The 21,407-nt window shown below is 35.7% G+C and overlaps 1 protein-coding gene and 1 pseudogene across 1 annotated transcript; both read left to right on the top strand.

Annotated features, from left to right (window-relative positions):
• Nucleotides 1–427: 427 nt before the first annotated feature.
• On the top strand, nucleotides 428–1,306 carry LOC133175186 (trace amine-associated receptor 2-like). The gene has a single exon (XM_061310301.1). The coding sequence runs from the start codon at nucleotides 428–430 to the stop codon at nucleotides 1,304–1,306; it is 879 nt and encodes a 292-aa protein (XP_061166285.1).
• A 9,577-nt stretch (nucleotides 1,307–10,883) lies between these two features.
• LOC133175185 (uncharacterized) overlaps nucleotides 10,884–21,407 on the top strand; it is a 29,896-nt pseudogene continuing 19,372 nt past the window's right edge.

Below are 21,407 nucleotides of genomic sequence, written 5' to 3'. Positions count from 1 at the left end.
ATACATTCAAATTCAACAAATATTTTTCGAAATTATTCTATGACTTTTCACTTAATGTGATTAAAATTATGGTTGTTGTAAGTGATGTTGTTTTACATGCAAATCATCCTTTCGTTACGCAAAATCATATACATGTAATTTTGAAAAAAGTTAATTATTTGGACGTACCCAATAAAAGATAGATTTCCTTACTCAAAAATAAAATTCAACCTTCCTATAAATGTATTTTTAGACACCAAGAAATACTCTGCTTGAACATTATTGGGTGACGACATGATGAATGGCAGGTGTATGTCTTTATAAATACCAATAACTCCTGCTGTATTCCTTTACAACATTCCACCTGGTACCTGGGTCAACTTATGATTTAACTGTACTGCAAATTATAAAAATCTATCTATCTTTCATCAAAATGAATCAATCGGACATGCCTGGAAATCTGTTGAATGCACTAATGGAAAATGATACATCGACAAATTATACCTTACCTGTGCCGCCTCTGACCGACTCCATGCTCGTACCATTTGGAATCCTTATGGTGGTAGAAAATGTTATTTCTATCGGCTTGCTGTATATCTGTACCCGACTAAGCTTCCAAATTCGAATCATGTCTCTTAATTTGGCTCTGTCTGATTTTCTGACGGGGATTTTCCTCAGCATACCCAACACCATGCTTTATGAGAGGTACCACTGCGACATCAAGAAGTACCCAAGCTTTCTCTTCATCACAGTATCGCTGTTTATCGTCACTATGATGAATGTGGATCGTTGCTTTGTTTTTGTTTTAGCAATGCGATACTACTCCTTCATAAATAAGAAACTGATCATAAAACTTTCCGTTGCATTATGGGTAATTGGTCTTTTCGTAACTTACGGCCTGTTCTTCGATGTAAATGACGAATACGGGATATCTTGCATCATGATGTCCGGTGTGAAGAGGAATATTGTAACATTTACTTGTAAGAGTATACTTATAATCATCGTGGCCTTTAATCTCGTCATGTTTGTTTACTTGATTGTCCAAATTCGGCGTAAGGTAGGTCGATCCTCTGACAACAAAGATCCTACCCAGTCTACCATGTTTGCCCGAGAGCAAACAAGAATTGCCAGGAAAATATCCATAATCATTGGCGTATTCTTAATGGCATTTTTTCCTTTTATGATCATCTATACTTTACCATTCGATTCCGACTCGGCATTTTTCAAAACATCTTACATCATTGTTTCCATGATGTTACTTTTCAACAGCGCCTGCAATCCCGTCTTTTATGTTTGGAGATTCACCGAGCCGCGGTACCATCTTTAACGATTGTTCTGCTTTTGGAACAAACAGCAAAGGCGCGCCATGGAGGAAAAGTATAATCAGAAAATTGCCTGTTATGTCATAGATCCGAAAAAATAGAATGAAGCCGACTGCATTCGAATATAGATTGGAAAGAACATGACTTAACTTCTCAAATGCAGAAAACAAAATATATTGTACCAATTTTTATGTATCCATAAATGTTGTTTCTTATTATGTATTGACCATTTTTCAAGCTTCAAGTAGTCTGTAATAAGATGTATCCTGTCGTCGCAAACCGTAAGAGAAGGTGTTGAAGGCAAGCGGGGTTGGGGCTACATGTACAAATATAATAAGTAGTAATTCATCGAAATTCACACCATAGCATTTCAGAGAAAAGAGAGTGTAAAGATGATTTAAGAGTTTTGAATTCATATACACAGGTAATATAAAATGATAAATAGGCATGTTTTTGTTAAAAATACATAAACCTTACAGTTTAAAAATACATAAACCTTACAGTTTTCCTCCAAGCAAAGAAAGCATACTAAATACCAGTTCTAATTTTTTTTCTTTAAAATTTGTAAGTAAACGTGGAAGTATACTAACTGTATAGTCAACGCCACTTAAGGTCAGACGGCCGTTCCTATATAATAGTTAATTTTTTCCCAAGAATAATTTGTCAGTAAAGTATTGTTGCTTTAAAAAGATTCCTCACAAAAAATTAAGGTACCTTACCAGGCATTTGTGCAAATACCAGGAGGTGTTTCCTATTGGAAATCACTAGTATTGGCAATATTACAATTTTTTTGTTTCCTATTGGAAATCAATGGTATTGGCAAAATTACAATTTATTTTAGTCTTTATTTACTTAAACATTTTAAAGACAGTTTAGAAATTACAAGACAATGAAATTATGATTAATTTGTTGTATATTACAAAGAGATCCAAAATAGATGTTTGAGGAACGTGTCATCTGACCCTAATCAGATACATGTTCATGTATAAATAACTACATAATTCTATATTCTAGCCAAAAAGTACTGACCTACCATTTTCCCAATTATATTTACATGTATATTATGACAGGTTATTTAATGATCGATGTTTTCAGGCAGAATGACGCACTATTAGAGACGTATAGCTATTTAATTTTCACAGTTGTTGAACAAGTACAGATGGAACATTTTATCGCAAAGTTGACATTTGTGTATTTTTGTAGTTCTGTATAGTCTTACAAATAAAGAAAAAAGTACTTTAATTTTAAGGAATTACAATAGACATTACAGTTGAACTTCGTTTTCTAGAACTTTAAATCTTTTAAAACCTTTGGTATGTCGCAGCAATTTAAAAGGAAAAAAAATTAAAATCCTAGTCATTTTATATATGTATTTGATTTTTGTTGGTTCTTTTAGGTTCGAGATAACGAGGGTTCAATGACTATATGTTCATTAATTTTTGTTGTAGTTAGGTTCGTTATGTGGTGTAGATGTTGTCATTTGTATATATTCAACATGATAATAAAGCTGTTTATTGTCTTTAAACTTACTTTTATTGCAATTCAAATAGTAATTTATCTGCTTGCCAGCAATGTAAACCATCTAAGGAGGATACCAACCGCAAAGAGGAACTCATGTAAAATATATTCTATCTGGAATCAATTTATAAATATACTGAAAATTTCTATAAATCTTGCATTTTCTGCATTTTTATATCCCGCTATGAAGGAGAGGGTGGTATACTGATTTACCTTTGTATGTCTATCGGTAAAAAATTTTCGTCACAGTAAGCAACTACACTTAGCAGATGCTTAAAATTTTAGCACACTTTGTTTTGGCATGCCATTTGGTAGGATTTATTTTTGTAAGAATCCAATGTCAATTTCTTGTTTATCCATGCGTCTATCCGTGCCAAATTTTCGTCGCAGTTTTCACAGCAACTACTCATCCTAGATGCTTGAAATTTTAGCACACTCTTTGTTTAGGCATGTCATTTGGTGGGATTCTTTTAATTTTTTTTTTACTTATTCAATGTCGATTTCCTGTTTATCCAAGCGTTCGTACGTACTAAATTTCCGTTCAAGTTTTCTCAGCAACTACGCAAGGCAGATGCTTGAAATTCTAGCAGACTCTTCGTTTATGCACGCCATATGGTGGGATATTTACATCAGAGCGGGGGTATTACTGGAGCATTGGCTCACAGACTTCTCGTTTTACTTACGCTCTAATGGTGACTGAGATGTACGCTAGTCTATGTTACTATATTTATCTTCGGATACTCGTCGAACTTGTTTGATTAGTTTGGTCAGTTATTACCGGCCGCAGCAGCGGCCGATCTATTTGTGGTTGTGGTAGAAAGTGCACATGGGGAAATGAGACGTTATTGCTTTATTAATTCAGTAAAATAATTCTTTACTGATAACGTATAAAATTATGGTTAAAATATTTTTAAAACTTGCTTTAAACTAAGTTTTTAATGTTGTTATTATGTTCCAATTTAATTTTCATTTGTCATCAGATAATTATTGATTAATGATTATTATATAAAAAGAGTTTACAATAGGTACTCCCCAACCTGGTAGGGTGTAAGATATAAACGTAAATTGTGATGATTTTCCGAATAATGATGGTAAAAGTGCATGATGAATAAAAAATCTTAAGTTGTTCAACTAGGAAAACATTGTTTTGAATATGTTACAGCTGTGAATGACACAAGGATAATTTTTTCCTACATTTTGAACCGTGACGTGCAGCATAGCTTGCCCTGCAGAAAACATCGGCGTCATCACGTGACAGAAATCTAGGGTATCAACACGCGGTTAATCTTCAGATCGGAATATAAATAGGCCTACATTCATCGCTGACTTAATAACATCGATGAATCAGTTTGATGAACAAATGCACTAAAATTTCTATTTAATTTTTTTTAATAAGTAACGAAGTATTTTTATTTATTTTTTTTAACTATTATTGCTTTGATTGATTGATTGTATTTTGTTTTACGTCCCATTCGAGAATTTTTCACTCGTATAGACACGTCACTATATACCGGTGAAGGGCTTCAAATTTTGACCTTTACTCGGCACTGAGGGTCATTGAGCAGTAAGGGATCTGCGATTTTTACTTGTACCGTACGTACCTGTGATTTCGCCTATGTAAGGTGTGAATCGAAAAAGAGGCTCGGACAAGCTCCAATGTAAAGGTGTTAAATAAACGTTTCTTTCTTGTTAATACGGGTGCAAATCAATGCATGTATTAACTCACTGATAAGTTGTTGTTTCAGGTATTTCAACAGCTTCGTTTAAAGTCAGCATTTCGTAAATTTAATGGTCGTTATATTGACCTTGTTAGCAAAGATAACATATCATCGAGTAGTATTTTGGCTGACTTGTTTCATACCAATTTTTGTTTTTGTACTACATTGACTATGGATAGTTCCGTCTACCTTTACCAATACATAGGGTACAAGGTGGATGTGACCGGTCAACAGGGAATGCTTACTCCGACGAGGCAACTGATCCCACCGTCTTCTCATGTTTGTACTGTTTGTGGATTTCTTGAGATCGGTCACTGTTCGATATTTTTACCTTTTACTTTATAATAAACGAATAGAAAGTATTTTTTAAAACGGTGCCAGATTTAATGGCGTATAAAGACTAACAAAATTTCTAGCAAATTCAGGTTTTTGATTAGGTGTTATTTAATTTTCACGCTCAAAAACTTTTGAACTAAAAATACGCAAGCTGTAATACCTTTCTTTATTAAGACGTATTTTGTTGCGTACAGGCTCAAAAAATTACCGTAGTATATAATTATACTACTTTCACTTTGTCCGCTGTACTAAAATACGAAAATATGAGGACGTTTTCATCACAACAAAACAGGGATACGCGCCCTTTGCATTACCGTGCCAACAAAATTCTTTGTAAAACTGTTAACAATATAGTGAGAATGTGTGTTTATCAATTTTATGTTCTATTTCACCTACAAGTTAAAACGGTTAATATATTATGTATTCTGATGTAACCTGTTTGTTTTGAATAGTATATTAGAAAACCCTGTGAAAATTGTAGGGTGATCAAATTTTATGAAAATACGGATATATATTTAATTGCTGTGGTAAAATTTATAAATTTATTTCAAAATTAAGGATTATCTCCCTCGTGCATAGCTCTGATCCTTTGATGTATTTGGCTCCAGTCTTTGACACCCTTTTTTCAGCTCTTTCAAGTTTTATAAATTAATTTTTTTTTTCGGATTTCACTGAAGAAACATATGTCGAAATGCGAATTTGGTGCATCAAAATTGGTACTGTACATGTATAAGATTTACATAATGACCCCTGGGTCGAGGCCTCCGCTGGTGGACTTTAAGTCCCCGAGGGTCTCTAACTCTTTACAGCGCAGTAGCTAAGTACTTTGATACTAGCTTGAAAATATGGATATATATTTAATTACTGTGGTAAAATTTAGAAATTTCTTTCAAAATTAAGAATTATCTCCCTCGTGCATAGCTCTGATCTTGCGATGCATTTGGCTCCAACCTTTGGCACCCTTTTTCAGCTCTTTCAAACTTTTTTTTTTAATTAATTTTTTATCGGATTTCCAACCTTTCGGCATAATCATAACTGAAGAGACATAATTTGTCGAAATGCGCATCAAAATCGGTACCGTATATGATTTACATAAGCTATTGTTTTGGGACTTGGTTTCACGGAATAAATTGACGTAAACTGTTTCTTATATCTAGTATTTTAATAGATGTGTTTTGAATAGTATATTAGAAAACCCTTCTAAAATTGTATGTGATCAAATTTTATAAACTATTGTTTTGGACTTGGTGTCACGTGGTGTTGACGGGTGGATTTTCTTGGGCGGAGACGACATCCTTAAGGACATGGTGGACCGGGAAGAATGCGATGGTCCTTAGACGGCATTTAAACCGCCACGGTAGCTCATTCAGTCGTGGGTTCGAGTCCCAACCGCGACTGACCTAAGTCGATAATAAAATAGGTAGCAACTGTTCCTTCGCCAAGCGCTCAGCACTTTGAAGTGAAAGTTGCGGGTCCTTTACATGAGACCTTAAAAACCGAGGCCCCGTGTCACGGCAGACGTTGGCACGATAAATATCCCTCACTGCTCAATGGCCCTGAGTGCCGAGTAAAGGCCAAAATTTGAAGCCCTTCACCGGTATATGGTGACGTCTCTATACGAGTGAAAAAATCTCGAAAACAAACATGCAATCAATTAATCAATCAATAGACGGCATTGTTACATGTATAGGGAAACCATCCAGTAATGATCCCAGGTGGACTTTCTTGGCCGTGTTGATATTTATTGTACATACATTTATTGTAGATATATTCATTGTTAATTTTTACATATCTTGTTATTTCTTGATGAACGGGAGTTATCCAGAATGTACTTGTTTTGGATTGTAAATATATAATTCAAACAACCGATCACAACTAGAGGTGATTTTGACGCGCATTTTAGAAATAATCATGCATATAACAAATCATTATAAAAATGATATAATAAATTTTTACATTTTAATAGCCATTCTCTGTAACCACTTAAACTTTTGTGGCACGCATAGTCACAGATTTTTTTCAAATTTTGCTGGAATTTACCACTTCATAAACTACTCCAAAAATATTGTTAGATCATATGAAGGTTGAGTAGTTACCATGGAAACGGTGTCTAAAGTTGATTTTTTTCCGAAAAAAAAAAGCAATTTGTGGGAATGTTATTTAATGAAATACGGCTACTTCAATTCACGTTATTCACAGAAATAAAAATATGACATCTAATTTTGAATAAAAAGAAACACATTTAAAAAACATTTTTGGTATTCAGTCTATGAATATGAGAAATCTATGACTAAAATAGCAGACATTCATTTAAAAATTTAATTATCTCCCTTTGATAATTGTGAGCTCCTTAGTGTGAGAGATAAAAAAAAATCATTGGACAAAAATGACTGGAAGTTGTTTACATTGTCAACATAAATCCTGGATTTCAAGTAAAATCAAGTATTTTTTCTGTTTATCTAATGTGCATACAAATTTTAACCTCTTTGTTTATTTCCTGCATGCAAAAGAGTGATTTTGATGTGTGAACAAAGGGGAAATGTACAAGACCACATGGTACAGGAAATCAGCTCTGTACACATTCATGATATTGAAGCCTAAGCCTCAAGGTCTTAGGAGTTTCAAAATGGGGATAAAAGATAAACTTCAGATATCAGAATTACTTTGAATTGGTTGTAACAAGAGGTACAGTGTCTCAGTCAGAGTTAAATATATATTATATAATGAATACAGCCTTGGAAAACCATTGTTTTTTTTTAAGGAATGTGAAAAAAAAGTGTGAAAAAAAAACCCAAAACTGAATTATGTGAGAGAACTAAGCTATTGATTTTACCTAAATTATTAAAGTCAAGCTACATATACATGATCATACAAAACTGGAAGTTGAAAGTTGGATAACAAATAGACTTGGCAACAACAAAGTACAGGTGTATCATGTTCGTATTGAATGATATGTAAATTGATGCTTGTCATTAAAGGGATGACCATTTGATTCGAGGGTGGGGGAAAGAGGGTGAAAGATTTTAGAAACTAATAGTCTGTTCTTGAAAATGCTGAAAATAAATAATTTGTCCTCAACTGACAGGAAAATAAATAATCGATCCTTGATACGTGCTACAACCCCCACCTTATTATACTATGGATTAAAAATTTATAACCGGAACTAGTGCTCCCCCCCCAACACAAACACGAAAGCATTTAGGCGTTTTCCCCCCTTTTTTTTTTTGGCTCTTCAGGTTTTTTTCAGTGAAGCTGATAATAAATAATCTGTCCTGGATCATCTTGGAAATAAATAATCTATCTTTCACTACCATGAAAATAAATAATCAAAAATTTGCCCCACCCCCTCACCTTTCTGAATCAAATGGTTTTCCCTTAACCCAAAGTCAACGCAGTCATATTATGCAGACTTAAACAGGATTTATGTCATTCATAACATAATTTTTATATGATAAATATTTTAACTTAATAGGTTTTTCTATAAATATAAGAAGTCTGTGAGCCAATGCTCACTAATAATACCCCCGCTCTGATGTGAATACACAAGTTCATTTTTGGACAAGCACAGGGATAAACAAGAAGTTGACATCAGATTAATACAAAAATGAATCCCATCATATGACCTGCCTAAACAATGAGTGTGCTAAACTTTCAGGCATCTGCAAGAAGTAGTTGCTGAGAAACCTGCAACCAAAATTTGTAATGTATGGCACAGACAGACGCACAGATAAACAGGAAGTTGACATCAGATTCTCACAAAAATGAATCCCACCATATAGCATGCCTAAACAAAGAGTGTGCTAAAATTTCAAGCATTTGCGATGAGTAATTGCTGAGAAAATTGTGACCAAAATTTGTTATGTATTGTACGGACAGACGCACGGATAAACAGGAAGTTGACATCGGATTCTCACAAAAATGAATCCCACCATATGACATGCTTAAATAAAGAGTGTGGTAAAATTTCAAGCATCTGCGATGAGTAATTGCTAAGAAAACTGTGACCAAAATTTGTTACGTATTGTACGGACAGACGCACGGATAAACAGGAAGTTGACATCGGATTCTCACAAAAATAAATCCTGCCATATGGCATGCTTATACAAAGAGTGTGGTAAAATTTCAAGCATCTGCGATGAGTAATAGCTGAGAAAACTGTGACCAAATTTTGTTACGTATTGTACGGACAGACGCACGGATTAACAGGAAGTTGACATCGGATTCTCACGAAAATAAATCCCACCATATGGCATGCTTAAATGAAGAGTGTGGTAAAATTTCAAGCATCTGTGGTGGGTAATTGCTGAGAAAACTGTGAAAAAAAATTTGTTATGATTGAACCTAATATAGCAGTAAAATTAATATTAAATCTGTCTAGCTGCATTTTGTTAATAATGAAAACAAAAATAAATTCGGACAAGCCCCCCCCTCTACAAAAAAAAAAAATTAAACACAAAAAATCTATACCTCGCAAATGGTTGCAGGGAGGGTTAATCACTTATGAATGAACCGTTTTCTTTCATGTAGATGATGCTTCTTGACGTTTAACAAAGGATCCATGTTTTTCTTACAATGACTCTTACCAAACCATGAAAATTGATTTTTCTCTTTGTTTTTGCAATTGTGTACCACATATCTAAATATGGTTTAAATCCATTTAAAAATACTCAGGTATTTATATGGAAACTGATTGTAGACACCTATTGCCCTTGTCTGGAATTCCTAAAAGAAAGCCTAAGTTTGTAACCATGGTAACACGAAAACAAGATATGAATACCAAGTGTTTCTTTGCAGTTTATATTAGAACTATCGTATGTGGACTTTCAAACCAATATATTTATTTTTCCCCAAATGTCCACAAAATTTTATACCAGGCATATCAAAATAGCCTAAAATCTACAATTTTCCGCCAGAAAAATCCTACTTAAAAATGGGGGATATTTTTTCTATGAGGTAAAGTTAATCAAATACTAGAAATAATCTAAAGAACTATAAAAATGATGTATTTTGGCAAAAATATAAAGTCATGTTAATATCTTGTTCTATTAAAGACTTTTAATTAGTCAAAAGAGTCATTTTTCATCAAAATTTAGCGTTTTTTAGGCCATAAAAATGTATGTTGGTTGCCATGGTAACCATTGACCATAGCAAACATTTTATTATGAATTTTAGTTTCATACATCAATATAGGAATGTGTGCCAAGTTTCATAAAAATCTAAGACCTAGCATGCCACACTCCCTATATAAGAGTTTAAATGCTTACAGAGAATGGCTATTAAAATCTACATTTAAAGGCAATTAGTAATAATAATACCCTAATTAGAGAAGGGAAAATGATGCAAAATTAAATCTTTTTATTTAAAAAAAAAACTGAGGGAAAATACAAAAAGAAAGGACTACTCAATATTGATGACATTGCCAGGTACATATAAATCCCTACTGCAGCCAGCGGTAAAAGGACTTATTTCTTCCCGCAGCAAGAGGGTTCACGCACAGTGAAAATATATACCCCGGTAAAATGAATATTAATTATACTAGACTTAAGACGCTAAAGAAAAAAAGAACAAATCTATAGTGATAACTAAATATTACATGTATGTGTTGTTGAAGGCATCACTGAAAATTCCGTCATTGCTTTCATCCAATTTTGGCTACGGAGTAGTCCGTCCGCCTGATCAATACAAAGGGCTCAAGGCGGTTTGACCTGTCAACAGGTGATGCTTACTCCTTCTGGGCACCTGTTGACCTTTTCACAAAAAATCTTAAGTTCTGTCTTAAGTTTTTGACTTACGAAAATCGTAAGTCAATTCCTAGGTCGTTTTCACAAAACCAGTCGTAAGTGAAAAATTTAATCTTAAGATAATTCCTAAGTTTTCGATCTGCGAACGCACTTACGATTACACTTACGACAAAAGCTTTCTTAGCAACGCACTTTCGTTTTTAACGCGGCTGCGCAATTAGAGGTTCCGGTTTCATATTCGTCTGCAAATTGACATAATTGCGGGAAATATGGAAAACAGCGAAAAGAAATTCAAACGTAAGCCCAACTGGAGCGTCGAAGAACTTGAGGCCTTGGCCCAGGCAGTATCGGCTAACATAGCAACTATAAGGGGGAAATTCACTCCTGGTCTAACAAATAATCAGAAAAACCAATGCTGGTTAAAGATAGCTGAAAGGTGAGTTGGCTGCTCGACGCACCTTACTTGTTGACATTTCTATTAGCTTTGTTTTAGCTGTATTTCTTTTGTATTTCGTATCTAAACAAAGCGAAAGCAACAGACACTTCAATGTATTTATACTGAACAATTTTAAACGTCTTAGAAAGTGAGACTATAAACATGTAATATCCTCAACGATATGTACAAAGCATTTATATTTAAAAAATACAAAACGCTATATGTAAAATTAAAAACATTTAAAATTTTCAAACTTCTGCATGCTTCTACATCCAAGAAGAACAATGTATGTTTTACAACGTACAGTTTAGTCTAAATAATTTAAAAAATGATTAAAAGATACATAATGCACAAGAAAATTAAAAGGAAAATAGCATAATCCATGATCCCCATGAAAAAAAATCACTGAAAATTTGTATCAAAACATATCAATCAGTGGCAAATCACCATGAATACTAAACAGTGTTTATATGTAAAATTCAAATTTTACTTGCATTTACTAATGTGTACCTGATATTTTTATATCCCCTGCTTAAGAAGCAGGGAAGTATATAGTGATGGGGTTGTCTGTTGGTCCGTCTGTCCATTCTTTCTATAATACTGAGAGGTACCCAATTCTTATCTGCAGCTCTATCTTATACCATTGAATAAAATTTAATGATACTTTCGCAGATTCTTTATTACATAGTGCCATTGTGCATCTTCTATTTTACTTTTTGATCTGACACTTATTTCAGGTCTCCCAGGGCAAAACATGGACTCTGCAATTATAATCATATGGGAGGCGGAGGGTATCATTTAGTGAACTCAGTGCTCACAGTACCTTTAGTTTTTGAGTTACTTCCCTTAACAGCTATAATTACATATTATTCATAATGGTCAATAGAGTCGGACTGGTTGATTGTTTCTATCATGTAACTGACTGAATTGATTGAAACACACCGTCATAAAAATATTGGCATGGATTTATTTTAATCCTTATTCGGGGGGGGGGGGTATCATTCATTTTGTGAGCTCAGTGCTCAAAGTTCCTTACAGTGCTGCTATCCCACAAGTTGACATGGGATGGGTTTGGATAGGATTCAGGATTGAGGATTCACGATAGAAACATATAGTAGTTAATCCAATCCTATCCTATCCTGTATCCTACATCCAATCAGATTCGAGTAAAGGTTGATTCATATTTCAGAATTAATTACAAAAACGGAATATGTTTTAAAACGTTTACAAAAGAAATATCTATAAAATTACGATAGAAAATAAACATATTTTGTTTATTTTAACACAAATTAATAATTAACTTCGAGTAACATTGCGTACGATTTAACCGTGAACGATCACCGGAAGAATCTTCGCATGTAAACAACGAAGAATTCGGACATCAAGAGATCTTATTTTCTTCAGCATGTTTGGATGATTAAGCCAATTCTACTTGTTTTAAAGTTGAATCTCATGTAACTGTGTTATATGTGCTCGGTTCGTCTGGATAATTCTACACAAACCGCCAACGGCGGACTGGAACAGATCGATATCGCAGTTGTTTGGAGCAAGAACATGCAAGTATACTACACACAATAACACACTGTACATGTGTGCATTTTTATACATTTTCCCCTTTAAACAATGTTATAATGACTTGAGCTATTAAAATTTTATTCTATTATAATATAGACAAAAATCGGGTGTGGAAAAATAGGTAGTGTAGGAAGGGGAGGGGGTTAAAAATTTACAAATACTCTGTCATGATTCAGTGTGCTCTAAACGATAAGATGTGTTATGCCTTTTTCAGTTTGTTATTACTATATTATTTCCCTACTGTGGTTTGAATTTTTTTTTTATTTGAGTGCAATTATAATAAAATAAAGACAGAATCATTTCTTATGCTACTGTTTAAATTGTATTATAAGCCAACTCAGCACTTACATGTACATTGCATGTATGACCTATTCTGGGTTATGAATTATAAATTAATCATTCATTATTCTTCATTGCAGAGAATGATACTTGGTTTTGCCTGCCCTCATCAAAATATTTTGTGAGGAAAAAAGAATTTCACATTTAAAAAGTAGGTAAAAATAATTATTAACATGTGCTTATTCATGGGTATCAGTATAATACATACATATCATTATCAGAGTTGAGATGAAGTTTCTGTAGATTCTCTGAATAAGTGATCCTTCTTCTTTTTTTTTTTTAAAAAAAAGAGTTAAACTGAAAACAATGTGTTGTTGTTCTGGTCATCATATCATCATCAAGTTATATGTATTTTCATAATTTTTTCTTATTCAAATTTTAAGCAAAGAAGAAAACAAACAAAAAAACATAAATAGATTAATACAAGCAGAAAAATTCAAAATAGAGAGAAAAAAAAACAACAAACAAATATACTCATACTAGTTAACAAGTTGACGAGACGAAATGAATTACAATTTACAAGTAAATTATGATCGTTTAATTAAGATATGACTATGAAGTTGCAGTATAAGATTTGAGTTTGCTTGATTTCTTTAAATGCATTACTCTGGGAGAGAAAAAGGTAAAATTCAGCCGGTCGTACATGAAATGAGAAAGATAATCACAATAAAATACAGTTTTAATGTATAATGTATATGACAAAGTTGCACAATCTACATGCATATATTGTAATGATCATGATAATAATTGTTTTTTTAAGGACTATCCTGCATATTTACTGATGTACATATTGCAATTCATCTCATCTGCTGCTGGAATAAATATGAAAGATGGTCAAACCACTGTAGAAGAGCCCCCTAGAGTCTGAAATCATGATGTTTTTCATTAAGGAGATCGGTGTGTGAAGTATTTGTTTTCTGTGCATTGTTGACAATTTTGAAACTGTTCAGTTACTTATGACTAGCTCTTTGACACAAACTTTGACATTTGAAATTCAATTTGAGCGACGGACAAGCAGGTGAAATCATATGCACTTAAAACATCATAACATTGGAAAAAGACATTGATAAACCTAAATTTAAACAGATTTCATGTACATATATCTGTGAGCTTGGCATTGAAATACATGTATACTTCTGATGAATTTGTCTCATAATGGAACATTCAATTGTTATACATTGTAGATAAAAAAAAAATAAAATTGTAGATTGTAGATAAGATTTATTTGGCCCAAAATATATATATTTAACACTGAAGAGGCAATTTCCCTGAATAAATATTGTCAACTTGGTCAAGCATTTTTGTTCCTCATTTAGACCATGAATAACTTTCAAGATCAAATGTCAAGGTCAAAAACAAAATTTACTTAAATATGGCTTATAAATACTGAAACTACTGTGAATTCATATACATGTTTTATAAGAAAGAATTCGAAGGAATATGTGTGTGTTCACTGCAATAATTATTGCGTGTCAATCTATCTGACTATGAAGATTTATGAAAATGTTTTCTGTGAAACATAAATTCTCACTCATAAAAATATGGTTATTGAAATACATTTGTATGACACTGAACTGACCATAAACTAAAAACAAATTAAGAAAATTTAACAATTTGAATATCTTGATTTTTATTTAGCAAACATGATAAAGTTTTTGCATGTTTGTAAAATATCCAAATTCAAACAATGAGGAACTGAACATCTCAAACAAGAATACATTTAAATAAATTTTTACATGTTTAATAAATAAAAGTCAAGATATTCTAAATATCTGTTCTCGGTTTATGGTCTTTTCATAATTTCTTTCTGGATTTACATCAGTATGAATAAAATCTAAGTTAGGTATATATACATGTATTAATTTTTATGGTGCTCAGTTAACATTTTAGGGAAAAATAGAGTTTTGCATAAATTTTACATGAAACATAACTGTTAAAATATCCAACATATCCTCCTTTTTTATTATTCAGTATGTGTAGAGAAATTGTATTTTCAACGGGTATGGTTATTATACAGTGTTGTACCTTCCCCGCATGAATGTATAGACATTCATAGTCTGATTCTCATAATTAAAGAGCTTAAATTTTGTTCGTTTAGTCTACTTATTAATAATCATTACATTAGAAAAGTATCTGAAGTCTTAGTTGTTGTTCCCCCCCCCCCTTTTTCCACGATTTCCCCTCTCTAACTTTAACCCCATTTATTTATCAAAGTGTATAAATTCGAAAAGAAATCGCAAATACCGTGACGTCTCTCGATCATCGTTAGTATGTGAAATTAAATCAAAATAAAGTCGGATTATAATTTTTTTTTCTATAATTATTTTGAAAGCTTACTTTCTTTACACGTTCGATAGATCAGTACTTGCTTATGTTTTATTACAGTCCCTTTGTTTACATTTTAACTGGGTACTGGAAAATTAATTCGTGCGGGGTGTCGGGAATAAATGGATGTCGATCTCGATTATTTTTTATCATTAAAACATATTAAATAAAATCCATAATTATAACTGATTTTTATATGATGGTCATTTTATTATTTTTTTTTCGTTTTGTCAAATTAACTCCTAAATATTAAAAAACTGAAAGTAGCAGGATAGGATAGGATAGGATTAGACTGAAATCAGAGGATAGGATTGTGGATGCAGGATTCATGATAGGATAGGATAGGATTGTCAACTTATAGGATAGCAGCACTGTACCTTTTGTTTTTTCTGCAAAAGGAGTCATATATTTGGATGTTAAATGACAGAGTTAGGTAACTTGGTCATGTATGCTAAAAGTAATCTGTTTTAACTGTCCCAAAAATTACATTACAATGTATCAATGTTGATTTTAGAGTAAATTCTGTCAATGTGTCAGAGAACACCAGAGATGTGACTGATTGTAAAAAAAAAGTGGCAGGACATTTCTAGCACAACAAAAGTAGTATAAGGCGCCTAGCTAGGCGGGTCAACTGAGTGCACTTTTGGGCCCTGGGGGGATGGGGGTCAACTCAGTACACCCCCGGGGTCAAGGTCAGAGATCTGGAAAAACCCACACGCGCTCTGCACATTCTGAGATCTGGAAATTCCTGAGATGTGAGATCTGGAAAAACCTGCACGCGCTCAGCACTCACCTGGAAAAACCTAGCCATTATGACGTCATACACTGTATAAGTATTGCATGTTTCTGACTTGAAGCTCATTCTCTTGTCAGTTCCATCAGCTGTCGACATGGATTCTGCTATGAAAAAACTGTTACATGCCCAGCAACTGATGAGATGGAGAAGACGGGCGAAAGAGTTAGAAAGAATTATTTACAACAATAAACACAGAGAATTAGCGCTCAGAAAAAGAAATGCGAGAATATTAGATAGAACGCAGAGAGCCAAAGTCCAACAAGAACAACAAAGGACTGTGTCGGATGAAGAACCACACTCATCAGCCCATTCACCACCCCGGAAGCCAAAGGCCATTTCCCAATATTATCAAGTGAGACTGAAACAAGCATTCCAGAAAATTTAAAGCGCATGAAGATGTCTACAGTGTGAATTTTAAGGAATTTCCAGAGGAGGAAAACAGAGGCTTTGTTCGGCGATTATTTAGAGACATGCTGCAAAATGTCAAATATCAAATGCAGTGTAATCCTAACGATTACCTACGCCTGAACATACGCCATCCTTCTCTGGATTCCGACATTTGGTACGAGTTTACCCAATGTAAACATTTAAACGAGGACGTCATTTTAGACAAAATAGAAGCCGTGCAACAATCCAAGAAGGATTTTAATCTGGGAGACGGGGCCATGGAATTCGACATGTTTCGGGTCAAGTATCCGGAAGGGAGTGGTGGAGACAAAACCAAACATCTGATGGTGAACAAGGAGAGTTTTAAGAAGAGGAAACAATCCATCGTTCAGATCGACAATCCTTGGGATCAGTTTTGTTTAGCTCGAGCCATCGTAGTCACCCGGTTAAACTGTCAAAAACCGGAACATTCAGAGAGTTTAGTTGAATGGGAAAAAAGATGGATACGTATGCGGAAAGGAGATGTAAGAGCTAATGACCAGAAAAACGAAGCTCTAGCTCTCATGGAACAAGCCGACTGTGATATCCATCGGCCTTGTGGACCCGAAGAATGGGGGAAATTACAACAGGTGTTAGTCCCTCGCTATCGATTGAAAATATTCCAGTTCAAGTCCACCTCCTCTAAACTCAGTTTAGAGCCCCTTTACAAAGGCTACGGAGAGGGAACTTGTTTGAATGTCCTGTTAGACGACCATCATTACGATGCCATCATATCTATGCCTGGTGTGACGGGCAATCAATACTACTGTGATCATTGCGACGTGGGCTACAGTCATATTGAACACCATCGTACCCAGTGTCCTCACCGATGTTCCTTTTGTTTAACTAACACTCCCTGCCCTCCAGACGGGAGCCGCATTCAATGTAGCCAGTGCCAGGGATTTTTTCAGAGTAGGACTTGCTACGAAAACCATCTACAGCCTCACAGTATGAATACGGCCACCACGGTATGCAGTTTAATGGGACGATGTAGGCACTGTCAGAAATGGATGCCTAAAAAATTACTCCCTCATCATCATTGCGGAGGACAGAAACAATGTAAGATCTGTAAGAAAACCGTAGACACGGATCATCAGTGCTACGTTCAACTCAAGCCCGAGAAAAAGAAAAAGAAAGGCAAAGAGACCTTACAGTTCTACATCTATTTCGATTTCGAATGTACGCAGGAAACCGGCATCCACGTCCCTAACCTGTGTGTGGCACACCGCGTATGTCAACATTGCGGTCACTTACCCATAGAAGATCCCTGTCCTCACTGTCGACACATGGGACCCCGTCAACACGTGTTCCGAGGACCAGAGACCTTAAGGCAGTTCATGGACTGGTTATTACAACCCACTACAGGAAATAAGAATTCCGCTTTATTACACGACGAGGCCATCATCATCGCCCACAATTTCAAAGGATACGACGGACAGTTCATTTTAAATTACCTGGTTCATACCGCCTGCCTGAAACCTACCGTCATCATGAACGGCAGTAAAATCTTATCCATGCAAATCTGCGGACTGAAATTCATCGATTCCTATAATTTTTTACCTTTTGCCCTGTCCAAGATGCCCTCTGCTTTCGGATTCACCGAACTGAAGAAAGGATATTTTCCACACTTTTTTAATACGGAACACAACCAGAATTACGTGGGGCCTTATCCACCGGCAGCTTACTACAATCCGGACGACATGTCTATTAGTGGACGACAGGCTTTTTATCAATGGTACGAACAACAAGCCGGAAAAGTGTTTGACTTCCAGAAGGAATTTTTAGACTATTGTATTTCAGACGTCGATATTTTACGACGATGCTGTGCTCAGTTTAGAGCCACCCTCAAGAGCTTGGTCCATGTAGACCCCTTCCAGGAATCCATCACTTTTGCCAGTGCGGCCAATTTAGCTTACCGTCGAGGATTCATGCCCAAAGAGACCATTGCCATCATTCCCAACCTGGGGTATCAGCCTGCGCGTCGATATTCCTCCAAAGCCTGTCGGTGGTTAAGCTGGATGAGTCACCAGACCGGATCTCACATCCAACATGCTAGAAACGGGGGAGAAGTCAAGATCGGAACTTATACCGTCGACGGATACCAGGAAGCCACTCGCACCGTCTACGAATTTTACGGATGCTATTGGCACGGATGCCCCACCTGCTATCCGAATTTACAGACCGAAAGTCATCCTCACCGGACCCAATTTACCTATGAACAATTACACGAGGAAACTTTAAGACGGAGTTCTGTTTTAGAGGAAATGGGGTACTCCCTCCGTAGCATCTGGGAGCACGAATTCGATCAACAGGTATAAAGAGAGGTAACTCTACAGAATTATGTACGAGACCTGGACATTCCAGATCCTTTGAACCCCAGAGACGCCCTGTACGGAGGTCGGACCAATGCCACTAAATTATATTGTGAGGAGGGGGACATGAGATACGTGGACGTCTGTTCCTTATACCCTTACGTATTAAAACACAGACCTTTCCCCCTAGGCCATCCTCAGATCATAACAGACCAATTCCAGGACGTGAGAACTTATTTCGGCCTCATTCACTGTCGGGTCCTACCACCCCGAGGCCTCTATCACCCCGTTTTACCTTATCGCACGGGAGGCAAGTTATTGTTTCCCTTATGTCGAACGTGTGCGGAACGACAGGACTCTACCTCTAAACATCGATGTCAACACGCAGACCAGGAACGCAGTCTTACGGGCACCTGGGTGACTACAGAATTACATAAAGCCCTGGACATGGGATATACCTTAGAGCGGATTTACGAAGTTTGGCATTTTTCAGAAAGCAGTCGAGATTTATTCAGATCTTACATCGATACCTTCTTAAAGATCAAACAGGAAGCTTCTGGATTCCCACCTGATTGTCAGACGGAGGAACAGAAACTAGATTACATTCGTAAAGTCTTAGACAGAGAAGGGATCAGGATGGACCTGTTAAGTATAGAAAAAAATCCTGTGCTAAGAACGATAGCCAAACTCTTTTTAAATTGCTTGTGGGGAAAATTCGCTCAACGCCTGTTATTACCTAAAACTCGATACTTGACCGAAGAAGAGGAATTACAACAACTCTTACAAGATTCGACCATTGACATCAAAGGGATAGAACTCTTAGAAAATAAAGAGCAGGCCGAATCGGACATGATGCTGGTCAATTATCAAGAGAAACAGGAATTCGTGGAAGAGTGTCCCTTCGGAAACGTGGTACTGGCCTGTTTCACTACCGCCCATGCCCGATTACACCTCTACGAGACTTTACAACCTTTGGGAGATCGGGTCCTTTATTTCGACACGGACAGTATCATATACCAACATAAGGAGGGACAATTTAATCCTACCCTTGGCAACAGTTTAGGAGAATGGACAGACGAATTAGACGGGGACCACATTATCAAATTCATGTCAGGAGGCCCCAAAAATTATGCTTACCTCACCGCCAAGGGAAAATCCGTGTGTAAAGTCAGAGGATTGACTCTCAATTATCGGGCCTCTCAGATCGTGTCACCAGAGACTTTAGAAAAAATGCTCCAGAAAGAAATTGACGAAATCCAAGTCTCGTATCCCTACAAAATACAGAGGACTCGTCAACATGAAGTCAAGACAATACCTTTAGAAAAACAATATAGAATTGTCTATGATAAGAGACAATTGATGGAAGATTATAACACTTTACCTTATGGTTATTAAAAAAAACAAAACAAAACTGTATTTTAAGTGTTGTTGTTATTTTATGGGGAAAACCCCCAAAAATGAGGGGTTATAAAAAGGGGGGGAAAATAATATAACACTTCAGTCATGGCTGGTGTTGATAAGGAGCCAGACTACCTTCCTGTTTACCCTAAATATGCTCTGCTCTTAAAGAGAGAAGCTACCTTTGATGATCGATGGCCCGATTCTTTAAAAGGATTAATACCCGACCTAGCCAAAGCCGGATTTTATTACAGAGGAGTGAGTGATAAGACCATCTGTTTTCATTGTGGTATGACTTTAAACCTCTGGGAACCTACAGACGATCCTTATGCAGAACATGCTTATTGGAACCCTAATTGTCCCTACATCAATACCTATGAAGGACGTGAGTGGGTGATGAATGTATTCATTAACCATTTACTCCGGGCGGGATACAAACCTTCACCTGAAATCAAACCTCTACTAGACCAAACCTCTACAGAGATCCAGGCCACAGGAAAATATCACATTTGTTTAGAGAGAGAATTACAAATGGCTTTACTCCCTTGCGGACACGTATGTTGCTGTTCATTATGTGCTCCCACCTTCCGGTATTGCCCCATCTGTCGAGCCGATGTGAAGAGAACCCAGCGTATATTTCTGTGTTGACTATGAATAAAAAGGATTGAAACCCTATTTTTCTCTTCATTTGTCATCATGCAACCTGAGGAGACACTCCCGTCTTTTCAATTGAAACACGAATTTACCATGGTGGTAGCAGGACCTTCTAAATCGGGAAAAACGGAATTTGTCAAGAAATTGGTGGAAAATTTACATTGGATTACCCCCATGCCACAAAAAATTGTCTGGTGTTATCGGGAATGGCAACCTGCTTACACTTCTTTAACAGATCGGGTCTCCTTCATTCGAAATATTCCAGAAGACGATGAGAAATTAGTGGCCAATTTAACTATTCCTCACTTACTCATTTTTGACGACATGATGGGAGGAAAAGCCATCGAATCGATCGTGGATTGGTTTACCCGTAAAGCGCATCATCGGAATACCAGTGTGATTTACATCACTCAGAACTTATTTGATCGGGCACCACAGCATCGCACCATTAGTTTGAATGCTCATTATTTAGTGTTGTTTAAAAATCCCAGAGACAAATCTCAAATTAGTGTCTTGAGTCGACAGTTAGCCT

The sequence above is a fragment of the Saccostrea echinata genome, unplaced genomic scaffold, assembly GCF_033153115.1.
Source record: "Saccostrea echinata isolate AGI-Se365-2 ecotype Australia unplaced genomic scaffold, CSIRO_AGI_Sech_v1 ptg000061l, whole genome shotgun sequence".
NCBI classification, from domain to species: Eukaryota; Metazoa; Mollusca; class Bivalvia; order Ostreida; family Ostreidae; genus Saccostrea; species Saccostrea echinata.
Note: the sequence above shows the minus strand (reverse complement) of the source record. Positions and strands in the feature narration are given on the sequence as shown.

What these genes read in the sequence shown, in the direction of transcription:
- LOC133175186 (XM_061310301.1), top strand. Translation starts at nt 428, where the DNA reads ATGCCTGGAAATCTGTTGAATGCACTAATGGAAAATGATACATCGACA.